Source organism: Leuciscus leuciscus (genome assembly GCF_965113295.1).
Source record: "Leuciscus leuciscus genome assembly, chromosome: 23".
Classification (NCBI taxonomy): Eukaryota; Metazoa; Chordata; class Actinopteri; order Cypriniformes; family Leuciscidae; genus Leuciscus; species Leuciscus leuciscus.
The window spans coordinates 19185944-19211221 of NC_138747.1; the positions used below are offsets into that span (position 1 = coordinate 19185944).

A 25278-nucleotide genomic window follows, 5' to 3' on the forward strand; every position below is an offset into this window, starting at 1 on the left:
AATGAAGCAAGGGCGTAGAGTTACATTCAAGCTATTTTAGGAAAAAACTTTTAAATGTGTAATTTTGGTGATCAAAGATGAGTTTGAGAGGGTTAAAATTATTGACTACAGGGGGACTTTAATGAGATTTTGGGAATTAATGTCAGTAGTATCACAATAATCATCTTGTGAGCACATGTGTCCGAATTGATTTTTTTGGGACAATTATCTCATGTCAGTGTTTGTATTCTACCTCAGTGTCATTCACCCTCCCTGACAGAACAAACCTTCCGGACAGTTACCTAACCTGAGCCAAACTGACCAAGACATTTAACTACAAACACATACTGCTGGCAACAATCGAGAGGTTCACAACCGACACATTCCCGGAGCTTAGAAGGAGTCTATCCAGACACTTGCTAAGAATATGATTGGATTTTAGGAGCATCCAAGGAAGAGTTTTCACTGTAAAACTAAAAATCTCAGAAAAAGAGAGTAACTTTGGATCAGCCAGGTAAGTTTACAGTGTTGGTTTGAAATCTGAAATGATACATTATGTTCCTCTGTGATGCAATAATCCTCAAGCATCTGTTTTCTTAATGGCATTAAGACAAGAACAGACAGAACGATGCCAGGAACCGTAAAGCTGCGCAGCATCAAGAAGTTTGGACAGGAAAATGATGGTTATGAATTTTCAGATGAGGGTAAAGTGTTTAAAAATGTGTCATTTAAAACTATTCTCAAATCTATAGCACAATCCATTCAGACACGAATGAACATATTGATTCTGTTACAGCGACAAATGGTGATTACATGTAAGTTCTGCTTTTTTTTTCATCTACATTTGTTTATTTAAAATAAAGCATTGAGAATTGCTTATTTTTAATGTTTCTAAACTAAACTTGTTTTAATACAGGACAATGGGAAAGGATAAAAAGTAAGTCATCTTTCTCTCCTTTTCCTTGATGATGAAAGCTTGTTTTCTCACATTTACTTTGAGCACCACAAACTATTTCATTCACAGGTCCAAAGATGGCAAGGAAGAAGAATCGGCCATCCGCGTTGGCTATTTTCAGCTGGTAATTCCTCTGAGATATATTATAAAAATGAGAGGAATTTTGTTGTTAGTGGTAATATGTTTTGTGATTGTCCTGTTTGGGCCAAAAAAAAAAAAAATGTTACACGGATGGACACCTGTTGCATAATGTACAGTTTATAATGACTGTAAGTGACATGTTAGTATTGCCAGTAAGGCCAAGAGTGTTCTAAAAGAAAAAGAAAGTTGCTTTTTGGATTTAAATAGGCAAATGCTTAAGAGTCTATGATTGGATAATTATTGCAGTGATTATTATGTTTATAGCATGATATATGTTTGGCAACAGTTCTTCTAACCTTAATTGATGGAGTGTGTAGCTTTTCATTTCTTAAACAACCATGCATCATGGCCGTATTACAGGATGACAATGTCAAGATTCATTCGGCTCAAAATGTGAAAGAATGGTAATGAGGGAGCATGAAGAATCATTCGACAAGATCTTGATAAAAAATGTAAGCACCTCTTGATGGAAATAAATGTTGTGATGTTATTTCCATTAAGTGGTGCATACATTTTTGGTCAAGATCTTGTATTGACAATGCAAGAGTCCAGCACTCTGTAAAGTCTCCTCCAGCACATCCCAAAGACTTTCAATGAATTTAAGGACTGGACTCAGAGCCACTTCATATGTGAAAATGATTCTTCATGCTCCCTCACAACCATTCTTTCACAATTTGAGCCTGATGAATTTTGGCTTTGTCATTGTGGAATATGGCCATGATGTGTCTTCATGGTTGTTTAAGAAATAAAAAGCTACACACTTCATCAATTGGCTTAGGCTTAGAAGAACCGTTGCCAAACATATAACATGCTAGAAACATAACAATCACTGGAATAATGATCCAATCATAGACTCTTAATGATTGAGTCTAAGAGTCTCAATCTCTTAGACTCAATCATTGAGTCTTTTATTTTTTAATAAAATTAAAAAAACATTTAATTTGATCAATCAATAAATTGCTCTTGAAACAAACTTTGTTGTATTATTTTAATTTAAAACTGTGAAGCTGCTTTGATACAATCTGTATTGTGAAAAGCGCTATACAAATAAACTTGACTTGACTTGACTTGACTCTTAAGCATTTGCCTATTTAAATCCAATCAGAAACCTTTTTTTTTAGGCCGGTCAGTAGCTGTACTATGCAGAAGACCAATTTTGTACAAAGTAATACTGTACAAAAGAAGAAAAGTTTTTACACTACTACATATTACCTAGGCCTACATACTGTAGATATGTGTTTTACATTTGATGAAAGTAAATTAAAACAGTGGGCAGTAACATACATACTGTATATATGAGTTCATCATTTGTGCTGTGGGGTAGGCCTTACACGGCGGTAAAAATAACCACAAAACACTTCTTAGCATAATAAGAAAAATGAAAATTACATGTAAATGGGAGTGAAGAGGTAAACCTCTAACTGCAATTAAGTCCATACTTTGATTTGATACATTATTGGTGAACTTGTAAATTGATTTCCCCTGCAGTTTCGCTTTGCCAGCTGCCGGGAGATCTGGATGATGATTTTTGGGAGCTTGTGTGCGATTGCTCACGGTTCAGCGCAGCCGCTGATGCTGCTCGTGTTTGGGATGCTGACGGACACCTTCATAGAGTATGACATCGAGCTCAATGAGCTTACTGACCCGGAGAAAGTATGTGTGAACAACACTATACAGTGGCGAAACCTGACACAAGAAGAAAACCTGGCACTGAACATGACCAAATCATGCGGGTGAGAATATACAAAGCAGTGGTTTTCACTCATTTTCTTTTTTCCCTTGTGAAGGATTCACTCTCTCTAAAATCAAATGCAGCTATTTATATGAATGTATAAAGACTCATTTATATTGTGTGAGAAAATTAGTAAAGGTGAAATTATTAGTCATTTTATTAAAGCCAAAAAAATAAGTGAAATTATTTACTTTGTATCAAGGGAACAGTGTATCTTTTTTTCTGCTCAATATTAGAAAAACATATTCAGTCAAATCAAATGTATGTGTCTGGCTTTTTTATTTTAAATAATAAATAAATGTAATAAAACTTTCTACTGTTGAAAATGATTTTCCTATGTTTCTCTCTCAATTTTTCAAAATTTTTATTTAATGATGGTGTGCTCTTCTGCTTCAGGCTATTAGACATTGAATATGAAATGACCAATTTCGCCTACTATTATGTGGGCATTGGAGCGGGGGTCTTCATTCTTGGATACCTCCAAGTGAGACTTTTCAACTAATTACTGTTGTTTTTTTCTTGTTTTGTAAATGTGCAATACGAAATTTGCAAAAACTTCAATAATGTGCATAATTTTTGCATGACCTTATTATAGAATCCATTAAAGTGTTTTCTTTCTCATTTTGTTTCCTTCAGATCTCTCTGTGGATCACTGCAGCAGCACGACAGATTCAGATCATCAGGCAGATGTATTTCAGGAAGGTCATGAGGATGGAGATTGGTTGGTTTGACTGCACCTCTGTGGGAGAGCTCAACACTCGCATGTCTGAGTAAGACACATTCAAACACTTTCCAGAGCACAAATGCTAAATAAACAAGAGTTACCTAACATTGTGTGTGTGTATCTCATGTAATCCTAGTGACATCAACAAGATAAACGATGCCATTGCTGATCAGGTGGGGATCTTCATCCAGCGCTTCACCACATTCGTGTGTGGTTTCCTCATGGGTTTCGCAAAGGGCTGGAAACTAACGCTGGTCATCGTCTCAGTGTCTCCTCTGATTGGGCTCGGAGCAGGTCTCATGGCTGTGGTGAGAAAAGAAAATTCATCAGGACTTTTTTTCATACATAAGATTTCATGCATTTCACACATAAGATCACACATTGCACTGGTGGTGGTTGAGGAGAGATCCCCTGATATGATTGTAAAGCGCTTTGGGTGTACAGTAGTACATATGAAAGCGCTATATAAATGCCTCATTCTATTCTATTCTATTCTATTCTATTCTATTCTATTTTAAACACAACAGCTCCATTCACACCAAGAACGACAACGATAAAGATAATGATAACTATGTGGGCAAACTGGATTTCAATTAACAGATTTATACGTCATTAGCTCTTTTAATCGAGTTTTTGAAACCTGCAGACCTGCAACATTCTGTTGCTGCTTTTAAATCATTTTTCTCTATCAACATGCGCTAGACTGTCATCTTTGACCAGTGTACTGAGTTTTTCAGTCCCACGTTTTTTTTAAACAATGAAAGCATGACAAAGAACTTTGAAAAATGCGAGTATTTTTCATTCCACTACACTGCATTGCATCTCATGTTTTTAAAGGGGACCTATTATGCCTCTTTTTACAAGATGTACCGGTAATATAAGTCTCTGATATCCCCAGAATGTGTCTGTGAAGTTTCAGCTCAAAATACCCAACAGATAATTTATGATGTTGTAAATGCCCATTTTTGAGTAGAAGGGTTGTTTTCGTGCATGTATACCTTTAAATGCAAATGAGCTGCTGCTTTCCAGAAGAGGGCGGAGCCACTACAGCTCAAATTACGAACTGTCAAATTACACACAAAGTTATGACAAAAAACGTTCACACAGACATAACCGACTGTGTTTGTGTGACATTTTTTTGTCATAACTTTGTGTGTAATTTGACAGTTCGTAATTTGTGCATGCTTTGGATGTGTGCTCTCAGAAAACCATAAATCAGAAGTTTAGACTGATTTGGCAATAAAAAGCATGTTTGGCAGAGTATCTGATGAGTGAGCTGTAGTGGCTCCGCCCTCTTCTGGAAAGCAGCAGCTCATTTGCATTTAAAGGTATATATGCACGAAAACAACCCTTCTACTCAAAAATGGGCATTTACAACATCATAAATTATCTGTTGGGTATTTTGAGCTGAAACTTCACAGACACGTAAACAGCAAGTAAAGAAATCGCATGTGTATATTAGATCTGTGTATTAAAGTGAAAGCAGCGTAATATACAGTACCTACTGCTATATATGCTGTGTTCATATGAATCAAACAACAAAAGAAAAACAGAAATTCACTCACTTTTCTTGATTGAATAACTTTAGTATCTTTAATAAGAATACATTTCTTGAATGCTGCTCTGGCGAGGAGATAAACATGTCGGACTGTGTACAGCTCACTTAGGGCGGGGCTATGCTAATAGGGCAGAGTCCGTCAGCAGTTGTGGGTGGGGCCTAAACATTTGTGACATCACAAAAGCTACAATCTGCAAACCGCTTGTTCTGAGACACTGCTTATGATTTATGGGGATTTAAAAAAAAGAAGTGGGTGGATTTTTACCATTATAGGGTGGTTGTGTACACACACTGTCGACACACGTTTATGTTCAAAGACCATGTTAAAGTGAATTTTCCACAAAAGGTCCTATTTAAAAGTAAAAGCAAAAAACATTCTGTGTGAACTGCATTTTGTTCTTTCCTGAACTAAAAGCGCTAAATCTATCATGGCCATGGCAGACAGAGGCGCTACTGATTTTTGCCACCTTACTGGTTTAACATGTAACCTACAGAAAGAGTCACTGAAAAATCCCCAACATTAAATTCGGGATGAAATGAATGACGTCAAAACCCGGAAGACCAATTCGACCCGGTTCTCTCGAGATTTTCCAATGGGTTTTTATAATGTTTTTTTTTTTCAATTTATGAATAAAATACGGTCTGAGGTAAACATAACTTGAAGATACAATGTTTTACTCTACAATGTAAATTACACACACACACCCCTCCTCTCACTCACTCGTTTCATTTGCTCCGGATGAATATTCCAAATATAGTTGGTGTTACAGGGCTTGGATTTCGGCTTGGGATTGCATGTATTGCCCATAATTGTACTCATTCCCGCAGTTTGCGCACATAAAGCCGCCTCTCAAATGTAGTTATTTTTCGCAGCTACAAGCGTCAAGCCCTACACACCCCCGTATCAAAAATGCGAATTTTGAAGCTGCTATGTTTATTTTATAAAATGTATGTTTCTGATAAGTAACTAGATAAGGACAAGTATCTCATAAATTGAAATCCCTTTTTCAAAATTTTCAAAAATGATCAAATCCCTTAAGAAAACGGCCAACCGGCGGTTAGCGTCACACTCACACCCAATATGATTTTTACGTAACGTAACGGTAGGCTTTTGGATTATCGCAAAAACCAAGATCTGTGATCAACAAAAGTTTATGATACTTACACATTTTGTCCATTAAGATAATTTTTTAACAGATGAACACATCTTTTATGAATTTTGAAGCCTATGCTGTCACCAGAAGTAAAAAGCTAATAGGCTATAAACAAACTAACGTTACTTGCGACTTCAACTTCACCGTCACTAAGCTTCCGACAACTCTTTCAGTTTTTACCTAAAAACATTTTCCCAGAAAGTTTGTTACAATAGTTATTATAATAGTAATTATAAACATAAAGAGGTTGTAAAAGCGAACTGAGTTTTAGCAGTTCAGCGTGATGACGTTTAATCTCATCGACAGCCTCTCTAATCCCATTTAGCCACTTGTTAGCAACCGTCTTTTTCAAGACACGCAACAGCTTAAAAAATCACGAGTGGGGTAATACTTATGTATTTTATGATGTAGAATAAAACGTGAAAATGTCTTGAGCTTGTATTAACCGCAGACCTTATTTCAGCCATTTAACAAAAATCCCATTCAAATATGATGATGTCATACCTGCACCAGTCTATTGTCTTCTGGGTTTTGACTTCCTCCCCACAGCACTCTATTGATTGGACCATTGTGGTTTTCTGTTGGTGGATCTCACGCCAGTGAACGCATCCTCAGAGAAGAGACGTTGTTGCAAGTGGGAGGGGAAATTATTTTGATTAAAGATTATGAGGGCAAATTAATAAATAAAAAAACATGATTTGCATGGATAAATGCTATTATACAATATTCCATAAAAATAAGGCAGTGTTCATTTTGATTTCATGGTGAATTTTATAGTCTGTCTGGAACAAACACAGGCTGAGTGGAGTTCCAAGATACTCCATTTGTCGATCACATCCGAGGGGCCGTGACAAACTGTTGTATAAAGTTAATTACAATATATTACATTTGTTCTGATTGCTTGTGCTTGTCTAGTTTGTGGCAAAACTGACGGGAATGGAGCTGCAGGCGTACGCTAAAGCAGGTGCTGTGGCAGATGAGGTATTGTCTTCTGTTCGTACTGTGGCAGCATTCGGTGGCGAGAAAAAAGAAGTGGACAGGTAACTAACCATCATCTTTACTTCACATAATGACTCCCGCACTACACTGTAATCAGAAATGTACTGGCTGTGTTATATCCTCCGAACTCTTTACACATTGTATTTTCTGCAGGTATGACCGTAATCTGATCTCTGCCCAGAGATGGGGCATCAGGAAAGGTCTGATCATGGGGTTTTTCACAGGATACTTGTGGTTCATCATCTTCCTGTGTTACGCACTAGCTTTCTGGTATGGGTCCAGTTTAGTAGTGGACACACAAGAGTACAGTCCAGGGACTTTACTACAGGTACACACACATGATCTCATTCAAGCACATGAAAAAGAACCCACACATCAAGGTTCATTTTGTTATTCACATTACAGATGTGGCAGAAAAGGCAGAACACTGATATTGTTTCGATATCACGTTTTGTTTTGCAGGTATTTTTCGGAGTGCTTATTGCTGCGCTGAATTTGGGCCAGGCGTCTCCTTGTCTGGAGGCTTTTGCTGCTGGAAGAGGAGCCGCCACCATTATCTTTGAGACCATAGACCGCGTAAGAACCCTGCGGACAACGGACATCACACAAATCACATGAAAAGACTGATATCTGTCTCAAATCCAGTGTTGTTATTGTTAACAAACAAAAGAAATTATTACACTATTAACATTTTTGTTAATTAAAATAAAGCTGAAATAATAAAATATAAATGTTAGATGAAAATGTTAGATGAAACTCTTAAAATGAACTTAAAACTGCTAATTGAAATGAAATAAGCTGAAGTACTAAAATAGCTAAAACTAAAATACAGTATAAATTAAAGCAATAAATAGAAATATAAAAAATACAAAATCAGATCAAAATTATGAAAACTTGAGATTCAACATCTAATTTAAACCTGTAAATAAACTGCATTTTTGAGTAAAAATGATGTAAAATGAACAAGAAATGTATGTTTTTTATTCATTTTACTTCATTTGTTTTTATTTTTAAGTCAAATTTTTATTTATTTTTATTTTTTATTATTATTCTGAACTGACTTTAATTGTTATGCTGAAAATATTTGTTAAATGAAATTGAATTGAATTTAATAATTGTATGACATGTAAAAAATCTACATTGGACCACTTGTATACAGAAAAAAAATAAAATCAGACAGATGTCAATCCCATGAGTACCGAAAATACGATCTTACACAGATGGCAGATGAGTGTTAAAGCCCTCTGTGCTGGATTTTAGTAAGTGTAGAAAAATGCACAGAATGAAAAAGCCCAGCAAGCTCAAAGCCGGTGCCCGTCAGAAGAAAACAGCTGTATTATTGCATGTCTGACATCTATCTGAGACAGTCCGACACCTTCCCGAGTGATGGATTGACAGGAATATTGTCTTATTTTCAGGAACCAGAGATCGATTGTCTCTCTGAGGCTGGATATAAGTTAGACAAAGTGAAAGGAGATCTGGAGTTTCATAACGTAACTTTTCATTACCCATCTCGACCTGAAGTGAAGGTAAAGTTGAAATGTTCACCAGTACCAGATGGCTCTCTGCTGTGTTCCTACTTTAGATGACCTCTACTCTCTTCCTTCTCACAGATCCTCGATCAGCTTAATCTGCAGGTTAAGTCAGGAGAGACAACAGCGTTTGTGGGTCCCAGTGGCGCTGGGAAGAGCACCGCGATCCAGCTCATTCAACGCTTCTATGACCCCAAAGAAGGGATGGTAAAGAAACATCTCTTTTACATGCTGCAGTATTTTTGGTGAACATCATTCAGGAATCCTTGAAAGTGTTCCTTCACTCCAGGTTACGTTGGATGGTCATGACATCAGGGGCCTGAACATCCAGTGGCTGCGTTCTCTGATTGGAATTGTGGAGCAGGAGCCGGTTCTGTTTGCGACCACCATTGCTGAGAACATTCGATATGGGCGTCCTGGAGTCTCGAACGATGAGATCATCACAGCAGCCAAAGAGGCCAACGCCTATAACTTCATCATGGATTTACCACAGGCAGGAGACCACTAAATATGTCCAACAAACATAGACATCATAATTAATGACCATCTTGGTCTCTATTATATTATTATCCATCCGTCCATCCATCTCCATAACACTTAACCTCTGTAGGGTCACGGGAGGCCTAGAGCCTATCCCAGCTATATTATATTATATTATATTATATTATATTATATTATATTATATTATATTATATTATATTATATTATTATTTTCTTTTTGTTTCAAATATTGCAAAATCCTGAAGGTTTCTGTTTAAATTACATTTGAATCCCTCCTTTAAACCCCATTTTATACTACCCTTCAAAACTTTGGGGTCAGTAAGATTTGTATTTAAAGAAATTAATACTTTTAATCAGGAAAGATGCATTAAATTGTTTAAAAGTGACAAAAAGACATTTATAATGTTACAAAAGATTCCAATTTCAATTTCATTTTTTTTTTTAAAGATCACATTTTCACTTTTTTTTTTAGCAGCACAACTGTTTTTAACATTGATACCAATAAGAAATTATTCTTATTATTATCACCAAATCATCATATTAGAATGATTTCTGAAGGATCATGTGACACTGAAAACTGGAGTAATGATGATGAATATTCAGCTTTGCCATCACAGGGATAAATTACATTTTAATATATTTACAAAAACATAAAACAGTTTTAAATTGTAATAATATTTTAGAACATTATAGTTTTATTAATCAAATAAAAGCAGCATTGGTTAGCATAAAATATTTCTTTCAAAAAATTTAAAAAAAGTATTACTGACCCCAAACCTTTGAAAGATAGTGTATAATATAGTAAATATGTTTCTTAAACTTTTTGATATTTTCTTTTTAGAAATTTGACACTTCGGTAGGTGAGGGAGGTGGCCAGATGAGTGGCGGGCAGAAACAGAGAATCGCAATAGCCCGGGCACTTGTGAGGAATCCCAGAATCCTCCTGCTTGACATGGCCACATCAGCTCTGGACAACGAGAGTGAAGCTGTCGTACAGGAGGCTTTGGACAAGGTCAGCATTTACAAAAAGTAAATAAAATATTGTACATGGAAATCACTGAAGAGTTGAACAACCATCAATCCTCTATTGAAGGTACGAATGGGTCGCACCACCATCTCCATCGCTCACCGTTTATCCACGATAAAGAATGCAGATGTGATCGTGGGATTCGAGCATGGCCGTGCCGTGGAACGAGGAAAACATGAGGAGCTGCTGGATAGAAAGGGGGTCTACTTCACCTTGGTCACTCTTCAGAGCCAGGGAGACAAAGCCCTCAATCAAAAAGCCCAACAGGGTAACACACTCTCTCTTTACTACTGTTAGTACTCTGTACTAAGATCAGTTCACATGACTAGTGTCAATGTTCTCCGATGCATTGAACTCTGTGGGGCAAAGCACCCTGAATTGTCACGTGGTACTCAAAGTTCAAATTATTTTAACTTTGAACCCATTGCCACCGACCTGAAAAACATCCTATTTTTACTTGCTGTCAGTGACTCTCACTATTTATCTTTAATTTATTTTGATTTCAATTTCAGTTTTAGTAATTTTTGTACTTTTTTATGTCAGTAAGTTGCCAAGGCATCATTTCAAATTTTCGTTGAATTGTTCATTTAAAGTTTTCCATTCAATATTTATATTTGATTTTATTTCAGCTTTATTTCAAATGAACGAAAAGGATTTGAAGTGAATATGTCATTCTAATCTTTCTGTCTCCCACTCTTCTCAGAGATGGAGGAAGCTGAGAGTATTGATCCTGATGCAGAGAGAAAGAGTCTCAACAGGGCAGGAAGCTATCGAGCTAGCTTGAGGTAAAAATGGTGAAAAACTTTATTACACAAGCTTTCTTTAAAGAATGCTCAAGCTTTTTTCAAACCCTAGTTAGCGTTTACATGAACCCACAAGAGACTAAACTAATGATCAGTTGATTCCAGTAGAATTTGATGGTGGTATGTTGCAAAGCTAATATTAAAAAAATCTAAAGTGACCAGATTTTTAAATGGAAACTGGGTACACTTCCTATTTCAGTGGTCAAAATGTCATTAGCTATGTTTTCATCCACCTATTTTTTTTGTGCATTTTGGGATATTGCATAAAAAATTATGGTTGGAAAAACTTTCCTCAAGTAGGCAGCTCCATTGTTAATACAGTGGTAAGTGCCTTAAAGTGTGTATAAGAATACAATTTTAATATAGTTTTTCACTTTTTCATTATATCTGCAGGGCTTCTATTCACCAAAGATCTCGATCACAGCTGTCGAATGTTGTACCTGAATCCTCAGTGGCCTTTGCTGGAGAGCTAGGCCCTCGCTCATACTCTGAAACCTGCGTTCCTCAGGAGTTCATGGGAAAGGTTAGATCTCTTCACCTCCATGGGCCTGACATATCTCACAAACATCTCATGTATGTGCATACTGTATGTGTATACAGAGCAGCATTATTGAGGATGATGTAGAAGAGGTGGAACCAGCTCCAGTGACTCGTATTCTCAAATATAACGCTCCTGAATGGCCCTACATGCTCTTTGGAAGCTTTGGAGCCGCTGTGAATGGAGGGGTGAACCCAGTCTACTCTCTCCTCTTCAGCCAAATCCTGGCGGTGAGGTTTCTGCCTGCTATTCTCCTCTACGACATGTGTTTTCTGTAAGCATGGCTTTCATCTCTTTCTTTTTACTTGCAGACATTCTCGATGCCTGATCCTGTTGAACAACGGAGGGAAATTAATGGCATCTGTCTGTTCTTTGTATTTGTTGGTTTGGTTTCATTTTTCACACAAGTGTTACAGGTTTGTCTTCATATTAAGCCTTTTCATTATAATATATATCGTAAAGATATTGTAAACTATTACAGATAGACCAAAAATGCTATGCATTATAGCATAGTTATAGTCATTGGTGTTAACTAACCTCAAGGGGGTGATATAATTACTTTCAAATGCCTGGGTCAGTAAACCAGTGGTTGCGTCCGGAAGCTTAAAAATCCAAGAAAGGACGGCAACAAGGCACGCCTGAATCTAATGTTAGCTTCACTTCCTGTCTCCTGAGATACCTTCATCTGATCGATCTGTTTTGAAAGCAGCATAGATGTATCCTTCGCTGCCTTTGATATCCCACAATCCTGTGCGTTCCATTCCATGACATTTAAGCTATCATGTCATTGCCTGGTAGGGCAGCAAGGCAACAAGCCTGATTTTGCAGAGTTAGAAGCGTTCCTGGGTCAACATATTTTGTTGATTCTGGATCAACATTCCTGTTCGAAAATGTAATCCTAACCCTACCCATAAATTATCCCTAAAATCAAAGGGAAATGATAGGTGAATAACTGATGTAGAAGCACCTAACCCAGACTGCAACATAGTGTCTGCCCATATCCGGCCCACATCTGGTACACGTGGACTCCACACATACCAGATGTGGGCCGGATCTGGGCCGACACTATGTTGCAGTCTGGGAACCCTGGTTATAAGCCTAAACTTGACATAAACTTTAAACGTGTCCCTGAAATCTGATTGGTTGATCGGAATGCAACAAAGATGTTGGACCAGGAACATGTTGCACTTGCAAGAGTGCTAAAAGCCGAGTGCAACCTGAATGATTTATGGTAGTCCTTTATGATTGTTGCTTGTTAGACTGTACGTACATCATCCCTGCTGTAAGCCATGTCACACTGTAGGATCTCAGTAGTCTTCAATGTCAGACTGTACGGCAGTCAAAACTCGGTAAAATAGATTCGTTCAGAGTTTTAAATCATCAAGCCGTGACTCGTTCGGTGAACTGCATTACATGCAGGATTGAAATGGTGGCTATAGGAAACAAAAACAGTCTAGTGTTAAGTTTTTTAATCTGAGGTAACATTTTATTGTAATCATTATTAATTGGCATTAAAAGACCTCAAATTTGTATCAGGCGGCCAAACCATGTCCAACATCATACAGCTATATTCTATAATATATTCTATAGTGTGCCCGATAATTGCCCTTTTGACAACACTAACAATGCATCTCATTTCGCATTACTAATTACGCTCCGGCACATTTTGGAATTAAATGAGATGTGAAATTAGCAGCTTTTGCTGTGTTCACGTGTTTGTTTCACGAGTTCACACTTACATCAATTAAACAGAGTAAATATTATGCGTATTTGGTGTGCTGTCCGGGGGGAAGGCTCTGAGCTCGGAATTTTTGCTCGAACCCAGAGTACTCCCCCCCCCCCCTGTTGTTGTAAGAGTATTTAGGACTAGAAGTGATGAGATGAGGTGATAGAGGGATGCTGTTAAACTGTCATCGAACAGAGGCGAGTTTGCTGTATATATACACCCCTTAACTCGTTGATTGGTTTGATTAACAGAGTGTGCGCCACTCGTGTCTAATTAGGTTTGATTATCTGAACGTGCTCCTCCCGACCTTTGTTAATAAAACATAATATAGTGCTTTGGGTCTTTGTTTGCTTTCAAAATATCTAGATATTTATTACAGCTACTTTTGTTTGTTTGTTTGTTTGTTCTTTCTTTCTTTCTTTCTTTCTTTCTTTCTTTCTTTAGGGCTATGCATTCTCTAAATCTGGGGAACTTCTGACACGTAGACTGAGGCGTCTGGGTTTTCATGCAATGCTGGGGCAGGAGATCGGCTGGTTTGATGACCGCAGAAACAGCCCTGGTGCTTTGACCACAAGACTGGCCACTGATGCCTCACAAGTCCAGGGAGTAAGAAAAACATTTTGCTGATCCTTTTTTCATTACGACTACATGATCTGCGGCACATTTAAATTACAGTAAAAAAAACTCTCACTCCAGGCCACAGGTTCTCAGATCGGCATGATCGTGAATTCTCTGACCAACATCGGTGTGGCCATTATCATCTCCTTCTACTTCAGCTGGAAGCTCACTATGGTTATCCTGTGCTTTCTGCCCTTCCTGGCTCTCTCTGGAGGGTTTCAGGCTAAGATGCTAACCGGATTCGCCAAGCAGGACAAAGAGGCCATGGAGACAGCAGGACGGGTGAGCTCACGTTAGACTGGAGTATTGGTAAAATCACCTACTCATCAGCTTCTACATCAGGCTTTTTAAAAGTGTCTGTGTCTGTTTCTGAGCGCAGATTTCTGGAGAAGCTCTGAATAACATCCGCACCATTGCCGGCCTTGGAAAAGAGCGCAGTTTTGTGGATATGTTCAACACGCAGCTGGAGGCCCCGTACCAGGCCGCGCTGAAGAAGGCTAATGTTTACGGTGCCTGCTATGGGTTTTCCCAGTGTGTGGTCTTCATGGCGAACTCCGCCTCCTATCGATTCGGTGGATACCTGGTCTATCAAGAGGGGCTACACTTCAGTATGGTTTTCAGGTGAGACAACAATGCCAAAAAGTGTATTGCTGGTTTAGTAAATGTTCATAATTTGGAGGGGTTCTATCAATACAGGGTGATTTCAGCGATTGTAACCAGCGGCACAGCTCTCGGTCGAGCGTCCTCTTACACTCCAGACTACGCCAAAGCCAAGATATCTGCCGCGCGATTCTTCAAGCTACTCGACCACATACCCAAAATTAGCACCTACAGCAATGAAGGAGACAAATGGGTAATTCAATTATCAATAACAACCATTTATGGACCGTATTATCTGGAATAAAGTCACACCAAAAGTTTCACAGGGTCAAAATTGGATTGCTGAGTGAAAAAACACAGACAAGTCGCTTCGTAATGTAAAATACCTGTTAATAAAACGAAACGTTTACATATATTCTAAACACTATAAATATGTACTTTAGTTTCGCCTCACACTCCACAACAAATCCTTCAAATTTAACAGAACAAGATTGAAAAATGCAATTATAAATTAAGCATAAATTATGGTAGCATTCATTAGCTATAAAAATGTTTATTATAAACCACAATCCTTAACAAATTTAAAGCAAAACTGAATTACATGTGTGTGGGAAATATGCTATTCAAATAAACTTGACATGTCTTATCTTGCGAACAAACAGACCACAGTAATCTCCAGTAGTTTAATTGACTTATTGCATTGACCATTATTTAATGTCATTGACCAATTAATTATTTCTGTTGTTTAGAGAGAAGGTGAACGAGAGAAGGAAAATAAACGTTTATATATGTAGATTAATCCCCTGCCAAAAAAAAAAAACCTTGAGAAGAGAAACCAGAGATTCCATGTGTAGTCCAGTGGAATAACTCATGGAGTATTGTTAGAAAATCAGTTGATCAGCTTGCGAAACAATACAAAGCTGACGTATGGCTTAATTAAAATTTATGGGCTGATATACCTCTCATTCAGGTGATTGTGATGGTACAAAATGTGACTCATATTCCGGAAAATACAGTATGTTTATCACAATATCTGTTATTAGGACTGAAATGTATTTGTCATATATCATATAGAAATGTAGGCGATGTAAACAATGTTTCTAACATTACATTTTAGTACTGCATTATTTCTTGGCACAGCAATTTAACAATAACACAACACACAATTTGGGGATATTTAATTTAATTTTATCAATCAATAAATTCCTCTTGAAAAAAAACTTTGTTGTATTATTTTAATTTAATACTGTGAAGCTGCTTTGATACAATCTGTATTGTGAAAAGCGCTATACAAATAAACTTGACTTGACTTGACAATTTGACCGTCACAAAACACTTTCTCTTTCTTTTTCTTATTCTTTAAGGATAATTTTAAAGGGGATATTGAGTTTATAGACTGCAAGTTCACGTACCCGACCCGGCCAGATATTCAGGTTCTGAATGGTCTGAATGTGAGTGTTAAGCCGGGACAGACTTTGGCCTTTGTGGGCAGCAGCGGCTGTGGCAAGAGCACTAGCGTTCAACTGTTGGAGAGATTCTATGATCCTAACAATGGACGTGTGGTAAGAAGACGGTTAAGATCTTTCACTGATATTTTGAATGGGGTTTTTGCTTTAAAATCTTTATTGAAACACTGAGTTTGTGATCTAATCATTGTTCTTTATCAATTAGCTCATTGATGGCCATGACTCCACTCGGGTCAACGTTGCTTTCCTGCGCTCTAAGATTGGGATCGTCTCTCAGGAGCCAATTCTGTTTGACTGCAGTATTGCAGAAAACATCCGCTATGGAGACAATGAACGAGAGCTCAGCATGGATGATGTCATCTCCGCAGCCAAGAAGGCCCAGCTGCATGACTTTGTCATGTCACTTCCTGAGGTGTTAGTTTTGGGAATCTTCGGATTACAAGGATTTAGAATTAATGCTGCATTCACTTTGTGTCGGAATCTACTTTAATTACAAAACGACAGCTCGGAGATTCTGCTCTAAGCTGTTCACATCTTTAGATTAAAAAAAATGATTCATTTATGAAGTCATTTATTTATAAAGGACATTTAAAAACAACATAAGTTTAAAGGTATAGCAGAGGATGTTTTACTTCCTGGTGGGTAGTCTAAACTATTGGTCCTCCTAATTGTCAATCATTCTAGTGAATCAATCAAACTTTTCAAAAAGTGGAGAGGGCGGGTCTTATCTAAAATTTGGAAAGATCCTCCGCTATACCTTTAATGAAAGTGCTATACAAAAAACAAACAAAAAACATTTAACTACATTTAAAGTAATAAGAAATTATAAGAGCAATAATAATAATAATAATATATTAAAGCTGCAAGCAGCATTTATCGGGGTTCAATCAGTTAAGGCCTTTAAGCACAAGTTTTATTTAGCAAGCATGTAACCACTGACATCATAGATGGAAAAGACCATATTCTAGCATGATTTACCATAGTTTATCATGATTTATCATTGTTTACCATGATTTACCCTGTTCTAGCATAGTTTACCATGATTTTATCTTAGTTTACCTTGATTTACCATGTTCTAGCATGATTTACCATGATATACCACATTCTAAATATAATTATTATTAATCTGTTATTATAATAACAGATACAAAATAAAAATCTTTAATGGGTTCTTATGAGTGTGACAAATGTTAATTGCTTGATTGTTTATTCCTCCCATGATGCAGAAATACGACACTAATGTTGGTTCCCAAGGTTCCCAGCTTTCCCGGGGTCAAAAGCAACGCATTGCTATAGCCAGGGCGATCATACGAGACCCCAAAATACTTCTACTGGATGAGGCCACCTCAGCACTGGACACAGAAAGTGAAAAGGTGAGCCAGAAAGCGCAAGTTTTAGAGGATTTTCATTGTTTGTTAGTTGTGTGAGAACTCATCCAGTCTGTTTGTTCATCTGTGTGCCAGACTGTACAGGAGGCTTTGGATAAAGCAAGAGAAGGCAGAACTTGTATCGTCATTGCTCACCGTCTGTCTACTATCCAGAACTCTGACATCATAGCTGTGATGTCTAGAGGATATGTTATCGAGAAGGGCGCACACGACTATCTCATGGGCCTGAAGGGGGCGTACTACAAACTCGTCACGACCGGAGCTCCAATCAGCTAATCTCACAGGAAAGGGTTTCATACATCCTTCTAGTGATACATAGACAAATATAATAATAAATCAGCTGATATTTGGCTGATTAACACACCTTCTTGACAGAAATATTTGTACTGAGTTTTGAGTAAATATTGTATAAAAATTAATTTCAGTAGGCTAATACAATTACATATTTCACATATGTCGAGAAAAAAAACCTTAATCTAACAACACTGAATTCTAAAAATAAGAACTGTTTGTTGTATGCATTGCAAAATGAATGTATTTATGTACTATTAAATAAAAAGATTAAACAAAATAGCAGTCTGAGCTGTAAATGTCATGATTAATCGCTCTGGAGCCAGAGGAAATGATGTCATGACAACACTGATTTAATGGTGGCGCCACAAAAACCTGAACAATCCCAAACCCTTCATTAGCGACTGTCGTGAGCTGTGACTACAAATGCAGCAGAGAGTGAAAACATAAAAGTTTAGAGTCCAGTTTGTGCTTTTAATACCCCTCCAAACATCTGTCTGTGGTAAAACATGTACTGTATAATGTAATTCAATATTTGCAATTCATATGTTGCTTGTAAAAACTTTTTATCATATTTTTGAATGGCCATCAACAGAGAACAATTCTACCCCCATTCTATCAGGACAGATCATTCAGATCAGCCTTAATAAATTCTCTTAAATCTGAAATTTGACGTAGAATAACTTTAAAGTCCACCTGTAGTCAATCATTTTATTCCTTAAAACTTATCTTTGATCACCAAAATGATATATTTAAGTGTTTTTTTTCCTTGGAAAAAAATGTCTTCATGCCTTAAAATAGCTTTAATGTAACTCTACACCCTTGCCTCATTTAGTATATGTGGTTCTTTGAATATGCAGATTAGCCCCGCCTCCACTCACTCACACCATCTCAGAGATCCAATCGTTGACGATCACATTGACGTTATTGTTTACAAGGTAGTTTGTGACATCAGAAACAACAGCGATTTCAAACCATGTTTTTGAGACTGTCTTTGGTTCACTGCAGTTTTAAGGAGAAAATGCTAGCAATGGTGTTGACCTATGAATTTGCACATGATTTGTCTTAAAGCATATTAAAAACACCACATTGACATATAAACAACATTGAAAGCTTGATTTTCACCACAAAACTTTAAGTAGCCATTTCTCTAGTTTAATTTGATGCTTTGCATTCATGCTAACTTTAACCCACATGCTAAAACAGTTAGGTATGGCAGTTTGGGGGTGGGGATAGTTGTAACAGTTCATTACAAATATTACAACCAACCCCTTATGATGATTCCAATGAGTCCAGTTATAATCACATCCTCTGTATCTTAGTTTATGTATGCCTTACCGGATACAAATTATACGCCTCAATTGAGCACGTACATTTTTTTTGTGACAACCATTTGTTTCTGACATGGGGCTTCTGTGAGGTTGAAATTTGCTAAATTGCTTAAGCAAAACGGCTAGTATCACTTACAGCACATTTTGTTGTGCTGTTTGCTTACAGTTTTTTTTATTCGCTTTGGTACTGTTGTCACAAGAAAAAGGTGTACATTTTCAAAACTCTAAGCACAAAAATCCAAACTGATCACACTTGTAACACAGCTGGTCATTCTTTCAAAACCTGATGTGATGCTTTCATTACAGTTATACACATTTCAGTCCACATAATCATTGTTTCAGATACAAGATTATTGTAATATGTAATGAGAACATTGGTTTAATCACAGAAACACAACAGTATTATCTTCTTTCAATTTAGTACTTTTAACAATCAATTAATTAAACAGCAAACAATGCAAGATGTTTCAATTCACCCTGGTTGCTGAAATAATTACATTAATACAGGCTACAGTTGCAACATTAGAAATCCATTATGTTTGTAATAGTATCTATAGTGTGTTATCAAAAGGTGTGATGAAGTTACTGCATAAAACTGCCTTGAGGTTCTGTGTTAGAACAGAGTTTGCTGGCAATACAGTAAATGTTCTCACTGTATACCATATATGACTCTATACTGTAGTTGACCTTTACAGATGAAGGGTGAGTTACAGTAGTGGCAGTCTCTACCATGGTAAACTGTCAGTATCACATGGCATACATACTGTAATGTAAAATGCTGTATTTGATGCCATCTGTCTCCCTTCTACTGATGCCTCTCTGATCAATCTGATGTTACATACAGTCATTGACTGTTATTCTCTATTGTACTCTATCCTGCTTTATGTTTACAAACTGCAAATCTCTCTGCATGTGCCGTTTTACAATTGATGTGCATAATCTATATTAGCATAATTTAATGGGTTAATAGCACTTTAATAATTATTTTACATCAACAGTAAGAGACTGGTATCAGCTTATGTATTTATTATCTGGTAAGCTGTTTCATTAATGCTAATACATCCAGCACTTACCGTAGTTAGCATATCATGGCAATGGTATCAAACTCAACAAAAATAGCATGTGGCGCAGTTTAACAATGCAGTGTGTTTAAACAACAAAGTATTTTTGGAAAAACAGCTCAAAAGTCCCCTCAGAAGGAAATCCACATCCAGTTAAGAATTAATCTGCCGTTGTCTGTGTGGTTCAAAAGTGTCTCTCTGTTGAAGCAAGCGGTCTAAGATTTGACCAGCTTCATCAAAAAACCTTTCTATCTTTCCAATATTCTGTGCAGATAAAATTCGGCCCACTACAGCAGTGGCAATAGCCTGAGATTGGCAGCTGTTGTGAATCACACGGTGTCTAACCTTCTTACCAGGTTCAACGATTAAGAATCCCGCCTTTACCGGTGGACCTTGCATGGTGGACCGCTCTCTTACGTTCTGCCTCAAATAAGCAGTATAGAGCTGAATTAACCTCGCCAAACCTGTTCGGTACGACAAACGCAGCGATTCCGCTGTACCTTTAGGGACAGAAGCCAAACGAATCCCATGAATCCTCATGTGCAGGTGGATCGCTGCTCCATTGATCCACTGCTTAATACTATACGTGTTCAGCTGCTGATCCAAAGTCATGCTCTCATAAAGCTCGATTAGAGCGTATTTCAGCTTCTGGTCATAGAGTTCAGTTATTTCTCCCATTTCCTCGAAGTTATTGGCCCTCTTAGACACCAGTTTGAGGTATTCACTCGCAATGCTGCCGATTTCCGAAGAGTTATCTGATCCGAAAGCCTTTTTAAATGGGTCTGTGGTCACACCGACGATACTGGACACAAGAGCTTCAAGCAGGAAAGATAAAGCAAGCGCTACAACTCCAACACCTCCGTAAGATACATAAGTGCTTTGTCCGAAAATAGAGGTCAGGTTGGTGTCTAAAGCTCCCAGTTGGTCTGTAGTCAGGCTCTGCCGGACAGTCGCATACTGCAGGTTGAGCGCAATGCTGGAATTTAGGGACAGTAGATTTGCCACCGTCCCATCAAGAGTGATGTCTGGGAGGATCCCGTTGTCCTGGGCAACCCTGTAAATACTGTCTATAGTTGCTGGAGTAGGGGTGCAGGGATGATTTCCCATGTTTAAAATGTTCTTCTTAGTTGGTCAAAACATGAAGAGATACTTGTGCAGTGGAAATGAGACCAGTTGATTTGAAATGGGTGAAAAAGGAGCGAGCCAAAGTACACGGTTTAATCCATACAAAAGCAAACAATGTGACAAAGTCAGGTTAAACATTAACAGAATTTCAACTGGGAATCTGGTAACTTTACCAAAAGATTCAACAATGAAGAATATTTGGCATTTGTAGCCACTTGTGTAGGCCAGTAAAGATTTTTCCGATGTGGGAAATGTTAAATGTGTGTATCTCTTGTTCATGATGTACATAGGCCTATGTTTAAAAAAATGAGGTAGGCTAAGATCAGTAATGTAATGAGCCATTCCCATGATTTATTAATTCGTCCCCTTGTTTTAGGTCAGCTGTGGCCACGTTGTGCTAATTAATTCCCTTGTTTTAGTGAAAACGTAGCCACGATTTAACTAAATTAAAACAAGGGAACAAATGAATAAAGTGGGCACAAAAAATGAATCATTAACAAATTCATAATTCATGCAACAATCTTTTTCCAATCATTTTCCTGCCATGTGTGTGTAGTAATGACATGGATTTTTACAATTATTGTAATGTTCCTTGAGGTTCAATTATAATGTTAAAGTTTTTTGCACACACATACAAAAAACAAATATACAGTTGTAATCAACATTATTCAACCCCCATTGCAAATCAGGTTTATTGGCAAAATTTACAGAATTTCAGCTGTTTGCAATGAACAAATCAAACAAAAGTAATTGAAATAGCTCAACACAACAAATGTTTCAAGTGGTTTCCCCAAATTCAACTGACTTCTGCAGTCTCAAAATTATTCAACCCTCTGAATAGAATCCCTCACACAAGCACAAATCTGCAAAACAGGTGTTGTCTCAAGCTCAGCTGATGCAACTAATCAAGGGCTTCATTAGTTGCACAAGGTGTGCTTGAGCTAGAACACATGAAATATCTGAACTGGCTAGGTTTGTTGAGTGTCACGTTTGACTGCATGTTGTAAATACGGCTCAAAAGACAAAAGAATGGTCCAAAAAGTTACGAGAAGATATCATTGTCCTTTACAAACAAGGAACAGGAAACAAAAAGATTGCGAAGGCACTAAATATTCCTAGAGACACCGGTGGAAGCATAGTTCACAAGTTCAAAGTTAAAGGAACAGTGGTTACACTGCCTGGACGGGGCAGAAAAAGGAAGCTATCAGCGGCTGCAACCAGATTCCTGAGAAGGCAGGTTCAGAAAAAACATTGAGTGACTGCAAAGGACCTGCAAGACTTGGTTTCAGCTGCACAGTAAGGCGCCTACTAAACGCATGCCACAACTCCAAGACGTACACCACTACTGATCCAAAAACACATGAAAAGTGCTCAAAATCATATAAATAAGCCACAGAAGTTTTGGGATTCTGTTTTGTGAGGTGATGAAACAAAACTGGACCTTTTCTGCCGTATGTATCAGCGGTGTGTCTGAAGAAAGAAGATTGAAGCATATGCTGAAATGAACACTCTGTCTACAGTTACGCATGGTGGAGCTCGGTGATGCTCTGCGGCTGATTTACATCCTCTGGTACTGGAAACCTGCAGCTTGTGGACGGCAAGATGGATTCATTGAAGTATCAGGAAATCCTAGGAGAAAACGTTGAGCCATCAGTGAGGAAGCTGAATCTTGGACCTTCAGGACAATGATCCCAAGCATACCTCAAAATCCACCACGGCTTGGTTGCAGAAGAATTCCTGGAAGATCCTACAGTGGCCATCACAGTCACCCGACTTGAACCTCATAGAAAGTCTCGGGTGGGATTTGAAGAAGGCGGTTGCAGCACACAAACCCAAGAATAATATTGAACTGGAGGCCATTGCTCATGAGGAATGGGCTAATATTCCTCAGAAATTCTGCCAGAAGCTGCTGTCTGGTTATACATCTCGTTTACAGCATAACCCATAACAGCAAAAGGGTGTTCTACTAAGTACTAAAAATTAAGGGGTTGAATAATTTTGAGACGGCAGAAGTCATTAAAAGTTGCATTTTCAGTTGAATTTGGGGAAACCACTTGAAACATTTGTTGTGTTGAGCTATTTCAATTACTTTTGTTTGATTTGTTCATTGCAAACAGCTGAAAGTCTGTACATTTTGCCAATAAACCTGATTTCAAATGATTTCCAATGGGGGTTGAATAATTTTAATAACAACTGTATATGCAGAAAAAATATTATTTTCAACCCTCATTCTGGCCCTCTGAAAATTTAAATTATAAATTTTTAAAGGGTTGGTTCACCCAAAAATTAAAATTTTGTTATCATTTACTCACCCTCATGTATTACTCACCTGTATCATTTTCATTCTACTGTTGAACACAAAAGACAATATGCCAAAGAATGTTTGTAACCAGATGGCTGACAGTAACCATGGACTTCCATTTTTTTTTTCTACTTTGGAAGTCAATGGCTACCGTCAACTGACTGATTACCAACATGCTTTGACATATTTTCTTTTGTGTTCAACAGAAGAATAAAAGCCTAAATTCAGTGTGTTCATAATAAAAATAGATCATGTCTCTTCAGAAAATTTGGACTAAACCGCTCAATTCATATGGATTATTTTAACGATCTCTTTATGAACTTTTTGAAGTGTCAAAGTGGTAGAATCATCTAATTGCATGGATTGTCAATGGACGGAAAGAAAGCTCTCAGATTTGATCAAAAAGATCTTAATTTGTGCTCCGAAGATGAACGAAAGGCTTATGGGTTTGGAATGATATGAGGGTGAGTAAATGATAACAGAATTTTTGGGTGAACTATCCCTTTAACAACAATCCCATGGAGCAATCGCAAAATATGCATATACACTCACCTAAAGGAGTATTAGGAATACCATACTAATACTGTGTTTGACCCCCTTTCACCTTCAGAACTGCCTTAATTCTACGTGGCATTGATTCAACAAGGTGCTGAAAGCATTCTTTAGAAATGTTGGTCCATATTGATAGGATAGCATCTTACAGTTGATGGAGATTTGTGGGATGCACATCCAGGGCACGAAGCTCCCGTTCCACCACATCCCAAAGATGCTCTATTGGGTTGAGATCTGGTGACTGTGGGGGCCATTTTAGTACAGTGAACTCATTGTCATGTTCAAGAAACCAATTTGAAATGATTCGAGCTTTGTGACATGGTGCATTATCCTGCTGGAAGTAGCCATCAGAGGATGGGTACATGGTGGTCATAAAGGGATGGACATGGTCAGAAACAATGCTCAGGTAGGCCGTGGCATTTAAACGATGCCCAATTGGCACTAAGGGGCCTAAAGTGTGCCAAGAAAACATCCCCCACACCATTACACCACCACCACCAGCCTGCACAGTGGTAACAAGGCATGATGGATCCATGTTCTCATTCTGTTTACGCCAAATTCTGACTCTACCATCTGAATGTCTCAACAGAAATCGAGACTCATCAGACCAGGCAACATTTTTCCAGTCTTCAACTGTCCAATTTTGGTGAGCTCGTGCAAATTGTAGCCTCTTTTTCCTATTTGTAGTGGAGATGAGTGGTACCCGGTGGGGTCTTCTGCTGTTGTAGCCCATCCGCCTCAAGGTTATGCGTGTTGTGGCTTCACAAATGCTTTGCTGCATACCTCGGTTGTAACGAGTGGTTATTTCAGTCAAAGTTGCTCTTCTATCAGCTTGAATCAGTCGGCCCATTCTCCTCTGACCTCTAGCATCAACAAGGCATTTTCGCCCACAGGACTGCCGCATACTGGATGTTTTTCCCTTTTCACACCATTCTTTGTAAACCCTAGAAATGGTTGTGCGTGAAAATCCCAGTAACTGAGCAGATTGTGAAATACTCAGACTGGCCCGTCTGGCACCAACAACCATGCCACGCTCAAAATTGCTTAAATCACCTTTCTTTCCCATTCTGACATTCAGTTTGGAGTTCCGGAGATTGTCTTGACCAGGACCACACCCCTAAATGCATTGAAGCAACTGCTATGTGATTGGTTGATTAGATAATTGCATTAATGAG

At 37.9% G+C, this 25278-nt stretch overlaps 1 protein-coding gene across 1 annotated transcript; it reads left to right on the forward strand.

Annotated features, from left to right (window-relative positions):
* The first annotated feature begins 269 nt into the window (after positions 1-269).
* Positions 270-22244, forward strand: abcb11b (ATP-binding cassette, sub-family B (MDR/TAP), member 11b). The gene is made up of 29 exons (XM_082156727.1): positions 270-493; positions 590-683; positions 776-794; positions 896-916; positions 1004-1058; positions 2564-2808; positions 3204-3291; positions 3444-3577; positions 3668-3839; positions 7159-7283; positions 7396-7570; positions 7705-7818; positions 8661-8771; positions 8856-8981; positions 9064-9267; positions 10117-10287; positions 10369-10570; positions 11006-11087; positions 11499-11628; positions 11706-11873; positions 11955-12059; positions 13814-13975; positions 14066-14269; positions 14367-14608; positions 14684-14840; positions 15952-16149; positions 16259-16465; positions 17280-17426; positions 17517-22244. The coding sequence occupies exons 2-29, from the start codon at positions 608-610 to the stop codon at positions 17715-17717; spliced, it is 4041 nt and encodes a 1346-aa protein (XP_082012853.1). The 5' UTR covers positions 270-493; positions 590-607; the 3' UTR covers positions 17718-22244.
* The last annotated feature ends 3034 nt before the right edge of the window (positions 22245-25278 follow it).

Excerpts from the sequence above, each read along its gene's own strand:
- abcb11b (XM_082156727.1), top strand. The coding sequence starts at position 608 with ATGCCAGGAACCGTAAAGCTGCGCAGCATCAAGAAGTTTGGACAGGAA. Across the intron at positions 14,841-15,951 it reads GCAATGAAGGAGACAAATGG|GATAATTTTAAAGGGGATAT; the intron begins GTAATTCAATTA and ends TTATTCTTTAAG. Across the intron at positions 16,150-16,258 it reads ATCCTAACAATGGACGTGTG|CTCATTGATGGCCATGACTC; the intron begins GTAAGAAGACGG and ends TTTATCAATTAG.